Source organism: Camelus bactrianus, chromosome 31 (assembly GCF_048773025.1).
Source record: "Camelus bactrianus isolate YW-2024 breed Bactrian camel chromosome 31, ASM4877302v1, whole genome shotgun sequence".
In the NCBI taxonomy this organism is placed as follows: Eukaryota; Metazoa; Chordata; class Mammalia; order Artiodactyla; family Camelidae; genus Camelus; species Camelus bactrianus.
In genome coordinates, this window is record NC_133569.1 from 1,695,115 (window position 1) to 1,708,007 (window position 12,893).

General features: G+C 41.6%; 1 protein-coding gene across 1 annotated transcript in view; it reads left to right on the top strand.

Moving 5' to 3' along the window:
* The first annotated feature begins 5,987 nt into the window (after window positions 1–5,987).
* Window positions 5,988–12,893, top strand: part of LOC141575686 (early endosome antigen 1-like) — a 62,842-nt gene continuing 55,936 nt past the window's right edge. Inside the window, 1 exon segment of the mRNA XM_074355549.1 lies at window positions 5,988–6,065. Coding sequence (XP_074211650.1) covers window positions 5,988–6,065 — 78 coding nt within the window.

Sequence of the window (12,893 nt, forward strand, 5' to 3'; positions counted from 1 at the left end):
AGAACTATTTACATATGAGGAATATTAAGTCTTTATATATATATATATATATATATATATATATATATATACACACACACATAAAAGTATGTATATATTAGATTGAATCATATGAAATTGCCAATATTTGATCGTGTTTGACCCACAAAAATGGCAATTTCTTACAGTTCCGCCTAATCATTCCATTAGTCATAATAACTGATATTTATTTAGTCCTTAATATGTACAAGGCACTGTGCTTTATTTACATGTATTAGCTCATTTAATTCTGACAACTACTTTACGAGGTAAATACTCTCATCTCCATTTCACAGACAAGAAAATTGAGGGACAGGGAGGTTAAATAACTTGCTGTAGTTCATGAAGCAGGTTGTCAGGCACGTGCAGGGGCCTTATCTGGACTGAAACTTGGTCTTTTTGACTCAAAAGCCTATTATCTTAACCACTGCCTTATATTGCCTTGCATTCTTATTCTTCCAGATGACTTTTAGAAACAGGTTCCTCAAAAAAATTCCTGGTGAAATTTTAGTTGGGATGACATTCAATGCATGGATTAGCACATGGGGAATTCATATCTTTACACTGTAGAGTCTTCCTATCTGAAAGCAAGCTACCGTTCTCCATTAATTCAAATATATTTTTACCTCCTTTGTAGAGCTTTATAGATTTATTCATGGGATTATTTAAAATGATAATTCCAAGGATTTACTTAAGGTTGTCCTTTGTGTTTTTTAACTTTATGCTGCTAGTATGATAGGATTTTTTCTTCCATTATATGATCTAAATGGTTATTATTTGTATATGGAAAAGCTTTGGTACATTACTTTTATAGTTATCCATTTTACTGAATTTTCTCTAAGAGTTTTTGAATCTGTTCCCTCATATCCATCACAAGATCACCATCCTCTCTCACCTGGATGACTAAATAATAATCTAACTGTCCTCCTTGCCTCCTAGCTTGCCCACCTAAAATCCACCCTGTTGCCATGGTGAGCTTTCAGAAGTACAAATCTCATGTCCCTGGGTTTAAACCTTTAGGTGGATCCATCCCCGCTGCCTTCAGGAGACATTTGTGCCCCCTCACAAGGTATTCAAGTCTCCTTGAGCCTTGCTACTCATTCACGTAGACCCAACATTCCAGCCAGACCCAGCACTCACATTTCTCATAACGCAGGGTGAACACCCATGCCTTAGCGTGTCCCGCGCCCTGCAGGTGCTACCCCTCCTCCCTCCGCTCAGCTCTTCTCCGAACTTTACTGGCTACGCCAGGTGGGTTCTCCGTGTCTTTGTCCCTGTCTTCACCTGGCACCGTTTATACACTCCAGTATGGCAATTACCATGGAGGCTTGTCGTTGATTCTCCGCACGGATTAATGGTTAAGATGGACGTCAGAACCAGACAGACCTAGGTTCACACCTGGTGCAACTGCTTGCTATTTATGTGACCTTGGGAAGGACACACGACCCCGTGTGGATACGAATGAACACTCCACAGAGCAGTTGTGAGGATTACTCAGGACAACGTGTGCAAAGTGCGTAGCCCCACGCCAGGCACGCAGGAGATATTCCGCACCTTTTCAAAGTGACAGTGCGGACGATGAGAAAAGGGTGGACTAACCAGACGGTGTGGGCTTCAGCGACAGGGGAGCTGCGAAGCAGGGTTCAGGGAAGCTCCACTCGGGAGCCGGGAGAGGGATAACTTATCTTTCTGCCCGGATGGATGAGGGCTGTGGGAAAATGAGCAGCCTCCACTAGAGGGTTGTTAGACAATGACATTTTTAGAGGTTGGAGTTTAAGTTAAGGCAAGAAAAGCTACAGAGGGAATGTTTACGGCTTCTACTGGGAGTTGCTTTTGATGCTGATGTTGTACCTGGGAACCGTCATTCCTCCTATGCCAGCACCAAGTTGGCCCAAGAGACTGAAGTAAAAATGGAATCGATGGTGGTGAGTTGCAGGAGGGAGGCCAGATGGCCAGCCACCGCACATGCCAGTCAAGGCTGGAGTGACAAAAGTCTTATTTCACTAGCTTCTCAGAGTTCTTTGAACCATGCAGAGGCCTGAAACTGCCTAAGGACTCCTTCTGAGTCAAGTATAGGAAATGGACCCCAAAGCCTTGCCTAACGGTACAATTTCCCTCCAACCCTCTATCTGATAACCTAGTTTCCAACCCCAGTAACTGAACCCCTCTAATTACTTTGAACCACTTCTCCGGGAAGAATCTGTTTGGCTTTGGTCACTTGGCAGCTGGCATGAGGAGAGGGTGGGGAAAGGGCTCCTCTCTCTTCTGTTACGGTCTGTGGCCCTCCCCGATGTACCCTTTGCCTCCATGTATCTTCTTGGAAGGGCCTTTCTGCGGGTATGGCTGGTATCTTAATTTTTGTGGAATATATACCCTGAAGCTGTGATGTCTAGAACCAGGGCAGGCCTGGATTGGGGTGTTGACCATTTTCTGGCTAATGGTTTCCCTTTTATTTGTGTAGCTTGAATCTCTGCTCTGGTAAGGGAAGACAAGAGGGGGAGAGGGAGAGAGAGAGAGAGAGAGAAAGAGAAAGAGAAAGAGAAAGAGAAGGGGAGGGAGGGAGAGGCGAAAAGAAACAATTTACTGTTTTTTTTAAGAGATCAGCCAGTGAAAATATAGATGATGGAGACAGATCTAGGTATAGGCCCAGCTTCACCACTTTTTAGGTCTGTGATGTGGGCCTGGTTATTTAATCTTTCTGAGCTTCAGTTCCTTCATCTTCATTAATTGGATGCTTATTTTATTCAAACAGATATTTTCTCTTTGTTATCCCTGTTACTTATTTATTTATTTTTCTTAGTGGAGTTACTGGGGATTGAACCCAGGACCTTATGCACGCCAAACACACGCTCTACCGCTGAGCTCTATTCTCCACCCCCCGTTATCCCAGTTATTAATTAAATGTTGAACCGCCTTGAGGAATGGAAACAAAAGCTGTACAGTGGTTTGACTTGTTGTATCTCATCATCAGCTGTCAGGATGATATACTACATATGGAAAATACCTAGAATTCTTTATCATCAAAATATGAATCATCACAGGGAGCAGGTAGTGCCTGCAGGTCCTGAAGCAGTCGCTATCTATTTTTAGTCCCTACATTAAAGGTTTTTCTTTCCCTCTCTTTTGTATGCATATATGTGATGAGTGGGGTTGTTGAAGGAACTGAGCTTGAGGATGGAAATGGGCTAAATCTCTTCCCTCTTTGTCATTTAAGAAAATGATTCAACTTTCCATTTTGGGAGTATTTAAGGGTCACCTTTAGCCAATTATGGCTCATTTTCTGTTTTTGTGTTATATTCTCAGACTTGAAAACCTATACAAAAGGGATCTCTTCTGTATGTTTTCTTCATGGTGGAAGTGACTAAAACTCACTAAACATAGAAGATCTTTGTGAGAGTGTCACTTAAAATTGGAAAAAGAATTCTTTTATAGAAAAACTCTTATAGGTAATAGTAATTCACTCCCTTCTAATAATGCCAGGAGGGTGAAACAATTATTTCAGATATTTAAAAAAATAGATGGGCTTAATTTTTTACATCCTGAATTGTTAACAAAAGAACAAAACTAGATATATTGCAGGAGGCAGACATGCACATGCACCTGGGACCAATTAAATATTTTTCCTTCATCTTAATCAGAACACTGGGGCTTTTCTCTTTCATAGTGGACCTACATTCCCCAAATTTGAGATTTTTAGATGCTATTTTTAACCAACCATTTTCACTGGGTTTATTTGAATCAGATTTAAATTTATTTGAGTCAAGTAAGAGACTCGATCTAATGGTAGTAGTAATGCCTCACATTTGGATTGATTTTACAAATTTCAGATGGCTCTAGTGTGTTATTTTATTGATCCTCACAGCAGATAACAGATAACAGTCTTGTAAGATAAGCCGGCCAGGCAGTATTATCTTCCCATTTTACAGGTGAGGAAACTGAATTTTACACAGTTCGGGATCACACATTAGCAACAGAGTCAGACTCAAACCCAGGTCGTCTGACTGCCTAACCCACTGCTCTTCCAAGTTCACTACCACCTACTACTTGATCATTCTTTGTTTCCTTTCTACTCCTTTGAAATGGCCTGAAGAACTGTACTAGTTTCTCATAGCTGCTGTAACGAAGTGTCACACACTTGATGGTTTACAACAAAAAAATTTTTTTCTCTCTTAGTTCTGGAAGTTAGAAATCCAAAATCAAGGGTGCAGCAGGGCTGTGCTCCCTCTAAAGGCTCTAGCGGTGAATACTTCCTTTCTTTGTCCTAGCTTTGGTGATTCCTGGCAATCCTTGGCCTCCCTTGGCTTCTAACTTCATCATTCCAGTCTCTGCCTCCATTGTCACATGACCTTCTCACTGTGTGTTTCTGTGTCTGTGTCCAGCTCTCTCTCTTCTCATAAGGCCATCAATGATACTGAGTGAGGGCCCACTCTACTCCAGTGTGACTTCCTCTGTATTAATTACATCTGCAACAATGCTATTGCCAAATAGGATCACTTTCTGAGATACTAGGGGTTAGGACTTCAACTCAATCTTTTGGGGAGACAATTTTTTTACATTATTTAAAAAATTTTGTTTTATTGAGTTATAGTCAGTTTACAATGTTGTGTCAATTTCCAGCGTAGAGCACAATTTTCCAGTTATATATGAACATACATATATTCATTGTCACATTGTTTTTCACCGTGAGCTACCACAAGATCTTGTATATATTTCCCTGTGCTATACAGTATAATCTTGTTTTTCTATTCTACATATGCCTGTCAGTATCTACAAATTTTGAACTTCCAGTCTATCCCTTCCCATCCCCCTCCCCCCTGGCAACTACAAGTTTGTATTCTATGTCTATGAGTCTGTTTCTGTTTTGTATTTTATGTTCATTTTTTTTTAGATTCCACATATGAGCAATCTCATATGGTATTTTTCTTTCTCTTTCTGGCTTATTTCACTTAGAATGACATTCTCCGGAATGTCATCCATGTTGCTGCAAATGGCGTTATGTTGTCTTTTTTTATGGCCAAATAGTATTCCATTGTATAAATATACCACCTCTTTCTTTATCCAATCATCTGTCAATGGATATTTAGGCCGTTTCCATGTCTTGGCTATTGTAAGTAGTGCTGCTATGAACATTGGGGTGCAGGTGTCATTTTGAAGTAGGGTTCCTTCTGGATACATGCCCAGGAGTGGGATTCCTGGGTCATACGGTAAGTCTATTCCTAGTATTTTGAGGAATCTTGGGGAGACACAATTTAACCCATAACCGATCCCTCCTCTTTGAGGGATACTGAAACCTTTTAGTTCTCAAGGGGAAAGGAGGTTACTAAGGTTGGATATTGTTGGGAAATGTCCTCAGGTATTTATTTGTGTGTTTTCATAATGTGGATCTGGAGATCACAAGAGCTGGATGGAGTTGGAGCCATGTTTGGATGTGATTCTCAGGAGCAGTTGCTTTTGGAGGGTGCTTGGAGAGATTCTGTAGTTAGAGAGGAGTCATCAGGAGGTACTTCCTTCCAATTTCAGCAGGCGTGTAAATTTAGCTTTGAGGGATGACCTGGATCAATGCTTTGTAGTGCAAATCTCCATTACATTAGTGGCAACAGGCCTCCAAATAAGTAGTGGGATTCCATGTAATGAACATTTATTGAGTAGTTACTCTGTGCAAGGCCCTTTGCTATGGTGGACACAGAAAGGAGAAAACCATGGCCCTTACCATCAGGGAATCTAGTCTAGTTGTTCAGTTAAAAAATACTGGCAACTCCCTGCGTGTCAGGAACTGTAAAGGCACCAGTGATGTAAAGGAGAAGGAGGGGAAGCGAGGGGAAGGGAAAACTTCCCAGGAGGTGCTCAATTTCTAGTGGCTGGAAGAAGGCAAGTAGGAAGCCATCTATCATTCAGTAAGTTCAGGGTGTGCAAGGACAGGAAAGGTGCACCTAACACAAACTGGGGCCTCAGGCAGGGCCATCACATCGATGTCTGAGGGACATCAGTCCAGAACTCGCATTGTGAGAGTTTCTACTCAGTACAGGTGGCAGGAGGAGATACCCATGGTGAGTTCACACTAGTCTGCAAATCAGACATCAGTTCCCCTTTCTCTAGGTGTGTGTGGCCTAGTGAATGGCAGATAGGAAGTCTGAATCTGATTCTGCTGGCAGGAAGGGGGCACAGCACTGATGATACTGTGGAGAGTAGTAAATTCAGAAAAATTGCCCTGGCAGCGATACAAAGGAGAATGGAGGGGGTGAGTGTGGAGGCAGGGGAGCCAGTTAGAGGCTTTTTCAAGGGGCTGGGGAGAGGGGAGTGCCATCATTTCCAGCCAGGCTAGTCGCTTGGTCTTCCCACGCCTGGTCTGGCCCTGCTACAACCCATTTCCCACCCAGCAGCTAAATGTACAGTTAAAAGCATCAGTCAAATCCCACAACTCCCTGCTTACTGCCTGTCAGTGGCTTCGTCTTGTCCCTTCACATGGCTAACCTTGGAGTTCAAGGGTTCGAAACGGCCCGGCCTCCCTCTTCAAATTCTTCCCATTTCACTCTTCCCTTTCACTTTCTCCTCTCCAGCCAAATGGCCTTCTTTTCAGTACTTGAAACACACAAAGCTCTTACCTGCTTTAAAACCTTAGCACTGGCCATTCCCTCTACTTGGAAAGCTTTCCCCCCAGATCTTATTATTCCTAATCTTCCAGATTTCAGATAAAATGTCATCTCCTTTCGGAGAGGTCTTCACTTGACCGCCTTCCCTAAAGCAGCCTCCGTACTGCCCTGTCTCCTCGTCCTTCATGCTGGACATTGTGGGTTTCCTACCTGGCATGAGCCCCCCCTTCCTTCTCAACGGGACGCCGCTTATGTTCATGTGTTCACCTCTGCCGCCTTCAGCCCCGAGTCTTAATTAAGGGAATGGGGCTGCTTCCTCTGCAGCTCATTGTCTTCCATGTGCCAGCGACTGGCCGAGGAGCAGGCATGAGAACCAACTCTGGACAATTCATCCCTTCACTCAACAGATACGTTCTGCACACTATTCTATGTCCTGGGGATACAGCAATGTACAAAACAAAGAAAAATACCTGCCTTCGTCAAGCCTACGTTTTAGTAGGGGGAACAGGCTGTTAGCGCCAAGACCTGGCCCCACACAACAAGCTGTAGGATCCAGTGCTGGGGCACCTCAAGCCAAACACCTAAGTGAGTGGGGACACATCCCCACCCATCAGCAGACAGGCTGCCTAAAGACTTCCTGAGCCCACAGCCACCTCGAGACACACCCATAGACATAGCCCTGCCCACCAGAGGGTCAGGATCCAGCCCTGCCCACCAGTGGGCAGGCACTGGCCCCTCCCACCAGGAAGCCTGCACAAGCCTCTAGAACAGCCTCACCCACTAGAGACCAGACACCAGAGGGAAGAAAACTATAATTCTGCAGCCTGCAGAACAAGTCTGCAAACGCAGGCCAGACCCTACTTCAGGAACAACTGGCCCCTGGCCCTTGGGTGACAAGAGGGGAGTGCACTGCCGGGACACGTAGGACGTCTCCTACAGAGGGTCACCTCTCCAAGGTTGAGAAACATAACTAACCTACCACATACATAAAAATACAAGTAGAAATTTAGACAAAATGAGACGGCAGAGAAATATGTTCCAGACAAAGGAACAAGATAAAATCCCCAAAGAACTAAGTGATATGGAGATAGGCAATCTACCAAAGAAAGAGTTCAGAGTAATGATCATAAAGATGATCAAAGCACTTGGGAGGAAAATGGATGCATAGAGCAAGAAGTTAGAAGTTTTTAACAAAGAGTTAGAAGATATAATGAACAACCAAACAGAGTTGAAGAATACAATAACTGAAATGAGAAATACACTAGAAGGAATCAAGAGTAGAATAAATGAGGCACAAGAACACACGAATAAGCTGGAAGACAGAGTAGTGGAAATCACTTCTGCAAAACAGAAAAAAAAAAAGAATGGAAAGAACTGAGGACAGTTTAAGAGACCTCTGGGATGACGTCAAGCACACAGATATTTGTACTATGGGGGTCCTAGAAGGTGAAGGGCGAAAGGGCCTGAGAAAATATTTGAAGAGCTAATAGCGGAAAACTTCCCTAACCTGGATAAGGCTTGAGTAGGAGTAGAGCCAGATTGTGTGGGAATTGCTGCTTTCATAGTCTGAGGGGGGCACTCTTTGCAAAAATACTGCAAAAATGAAAATACAAAATTGTTCATAAAACTGTATATTTCGAATTAGAAAATAAGTCACAAGTTAATGACTTTTATAAATCAGACCTCACGAATTCAGCAGAACAACTGCCTGGCAGACAACTGTGTTTTATTCCCCTGGATTTGGACTGAATATTCTTTGATCACCTCTTTTAATGACAATGATTATGGAATATTTTCTGTAGAAAGATAAACTAGTCCCTTCCTCAAATGTGATTAACATTTTATTTTTTATCATCAGTAATTTAGAAACAATAGTTTCAGCATCACAGCTTGATGTTAGTAACATCAAATCAATTTTTAGAATTGTCTAATCTGGGGGAAACTTCTAGCAAGTCTCTTCCATGAAAGAAAAGTTTTCAGGATTTTTTTTGTGCAGAGATTACTCTGAATTGATCAGATTCATGAACCAATTTGTGGAATACCTAGTAGTGGCAAATTGAGTTTTATATTTTCCTTGTCAATGTCATCATTTCATGGCAAATCAGAAAGAAATTTTAATTTCAATATTTTCCAATATGTTTATGTGATTCACTCCTCTTTGTGAAGTGGAATATCAAGCAATCCAAGGCTGTTCTTTGGATGTTTGTAGTTAATGATCATGCTGATGTGTGAGAACTTCCATTTCAATAGTTTGAATGAAAACCCAAAATTTTACATGTTTAATGGTTGGAAGAGTTTTCCATAGACTAGCTTGTAGCTCTGAATGTTTGAAACTTTGTTTCTTTTTGAATATCCACATCATTCTGGGGCTGAGGCTGGGCATGGCAGGACATATAATACTATGAAATGATTTCTGTTCAGCACTTTCATTTCATGATACAAGGTAAATCACCAACATGAGCAGTGGGAGTATTCCCAGAAGCCATTCCTACTCTGGAATGGCTAGGGACAAATTAAGTATGTGCTGAGGTAACTGAGAACATGTAAAAATATATTACTAGATCCATATTAAGTGTATCCACAACTCAACTGTCCCTTAGCTGGATCCCTAACATTCCCATGGCCATTCCATTGCCACCTGACATCAGGGGAAGTGTGACAGAAGAGATGCCAAAATAGAAGGAGACAGAGGCCTTAACTGAAAGTGGTTAAAATATCTTATCTTTGCAAATTTTACAATAACTTATGACCATGTGAACACATTGCTAGGCCTTTCCCAGAGCTTTGGAGGGAGTTGGCACCTATGAAAGACCTTCGTTGTCTTTAGCAGCATAATAACAGGGGAAGGGTGTCTCTCGTGCTCTTCCAGACGTGTTCCCATCTTTTGGTGATGCTTAGAACTGGGGCAGCATCTTGCACCCAGTCAGAGGATGAAGCCAATCTTAAGATGATGGATCCTTGATGGTATTGTTGAGCCATTAATGAACCACCCCTGGATCCTGTCTTACCTCTGGACTTGCTGTTCCATGAGATGATAAATTACTTTATTCTTTAAATCATTTTGAGTTGGCGTTTCTACCAGATATAGCTGAAAACATCCTGATTCACTCTGTTTATTTTCCTCTAAGCATTTATTATTCCCTAAAATTATCTTTTGAGTTTACTTGGGGTTTTTTGGGTTTGTTTTGGTATATCTAAATGTAAGTTACACAAGACTTTATCATGAGTGATGTGGTATCTACAAAACTCCAAACAGTGCTCAGCTCATGGTGGATGCTCAATGAATATTCGTGGAATTGGATGAATGGATGGAGTGCGGCATTAACAGTGAGTGAGGCTGGCAATGAATCTTCATTTTCAGTACATTCTACACTCCCAGCTCTGGACCCTCGCAGAAAGGAGCCCATGTTACTGAAGGTGTTCTCCTGGTATTTTGAGATTGCTATGCTGAGGCACTGTCATTGTAGATATTTCTCTGCTCCACTCCAACCAACCCATTGGTTTCATCCTGTCAACAAGGCAAGTCTGGGGACTGGATATGCAAACCTCAAAGTTGCACTGCTTTGTCTTATATGAGTACTAAATTATGGGCTGTCTAACAGTTAAAGAAGCTAGATTTCTTGGTGGCAAAAAGAAACAAATTTTCTTTGGAAAGTAACTTTTGGCTCTTAAGTGTGCTTTGTTCCTCACATCCCATCTGCCCACCACATTCTGACATTTCTCCAAAGAGAACATCATCTGTGTTTGCCCTCCTCTTTATTCCCCGAGGTAGCTCCTTTCCAGAGTTATCTAGTATCCCCAGCACTTTCAGAAATATCCTCCAACAGCCCACTCTCCATCTTTGGCCAGCTTCATCCTTAATTTCCTACATCAATGATTGCTTTCTAAAAAAGCCTTTTAGTGGCTCCCTGGACTTGGGGGTTAAGGCCACATTTGTTTCTGCTCAGCTTTAATAAAAGGTTATTTGATTACCTGGAGACAACGGCTGGGGTCTGTAGTAGTAGTGCTAGTGATGGCAGCCATTCTATTAGAGGATTAACAAGACATAGGACCATTCTGCAAATTAGAGAGTACCACCTAGATCTGGACCCATCTGTCTCTTTCTTCCTTCCTCCCTCCATCTCTACATCCCATGTCCATTTGTCTGTCTTTCTTTTTCTTTCTTTCTTTCTTTCTCTCTCTGTTCCTTCCTTCCTTCCTTCTTTCCTTCCTTCCTTCCTTCCTTCCTTCCTTCCTTCCTTCCTTCCTTCCTTTCTTCCTTCCTTGCTTTCTTTTTTCCTTCCATTCTTCCTTCCTTCTTTCCTCCTTTCCTTCCTTCCTTTCTCATTCACAATGTGTCAGACACTATGGTCAGAGTTGGGAATACAGAAAAGAATGACACAGTCCTTGCCCTCAAGGTGCTCACTGTCTAGTCGAGGAGGCAGACACATAAACTGTTGTTTACAGTGCAGTGTGATGAGAGTATGCATTCAGTTTTATGAAAGCCCTTAGAAGGGGCATCAAGTGCACTCCTAGTGACTCAAAGTGTTCAGAGAAGGTGACTCCTGTGGTCCTCTATCAAGGATGAGTACAAGTTAGCACAGTTTTGGTAGAGAATTGATGGAAGATATTCCAGGAAGAGAAAACAGCATGCACAAAGCAAGAAAGTACATGGCACGTTCAAGGAACTAACAAAATCATTGTGGCCAATTAAAGAGCTGGGGGAATAGGGTTGCTAGAGTGGTATTAGATGAAATCAAAGAGGTAAGAAAGAACCATAGCATTTATGACTCTAAGACAAATGAATAGACATTGATGGGTTTTCAGCAAGGAAGTGACATGGTCAGACTGGCATTTCAGAAATGTCACTATGGCTTCAGTGTAGAAAATGGATTGGAGAAGATTCTCACAATAAGGAGATTAGTTAGGAAGTTGGCACAGCAGCTTGGATCTTAGCAGTGGATGTGGGAAACACTGAACATATTTGGAATATATTTTGGAGGCATGGTTTATAGATATTGGTACTGATTGGTTGTTGACGGGTTGAAGGAGAGGGAGAAGTCAAAATAAGGATGAGCATAGGCAAAGATTTCTTAACAGAACACAAAAAGAACCTATAAAATGAGACATTATATATTGACTTCATTAATATTAAGAATTTCTATTCATTCAAAGATGCCATTCAGAAAGTGAAAAGGCAAGCAGTAGACTAGGAGAAGATATTCACTTACATATGTCTGTTGGATAACTCATGTCTAGGATATAAAAAGAAATTTTACACATCAAGAAGGAAAAGGCAGCCCAATTTAAAGTTTAGTTAAAGATTTGAAGAGTCATTTTACAAGAGGACTTCCAAATGGCTAATAAGCCATGAAAAGGTGATCAACATTATTAATCATTAGGGAAATGCACATTAAAACCATAGTGAGATACAACTACACACCTACCGGAATGACCAAAATTTAAAAGTCTGACAATATTACAGTGTTAGCAAGGATGTGGAACAATTAGCTGTCTCATATACTGCTGGTAGGAGTGTAAATTGGTACTAGCATTTTGGAAAATTGTTTGACAGCATCTGCTAAAGTTCAATAACCTATCTTGTGACTCAAAAGTTCCACTTCTGGGTATATACCTGAGATAAATGAATGGCTACGCTTACCAAAAATATGTTTAGAAATGTTAATGTCATTGTTATTCACAAAAGCCTCAACTGTTCACAGACAACCCAAAGGTCCATCAACAGTGGAATGGATAGTTCAATTTGGGTATAGTCGTACAATGTAACACAACTGAGTAATAAAAAGAACAAACTATTGATACAAGCAATGACGAGGATGATTCTCACAGATGTAATGTTTGTGAAAGACAGAAGAGTACCTGCAGTAGGAACTTACATTCATGTAAGCAGGCAGAACTAGTCAAAGGTGATAGAAGTCAGAGTAGTGGTTATCTTTGGATGCTAGTACTTATGGGAAGGGGCACTGGGGAGCCTTCTAGGTACTAAAAACATTCCGTATCTTGATACAGTTGGTGGTTACATGGGTGTGTACATATGTAAACATTCATCGAACTTTACACTTAACAGTGTTTTCACTTTACTGTATGTATATAATACCTCAGAAATAATGAAATAGGAGTAAAAGATGACTTTCAGACTTCTAATTAGAACAGCTGAATGGACGGTCCTGCCATTGGCTGAAGTGAGGAATATAAGTATAGTAACTGGGGCCAGCATAGGGGTTGCAGAGAGAGGATGAGCTCACATTTGGACATTCTGAGTTGTATGTGCCTGAACACCCCGAG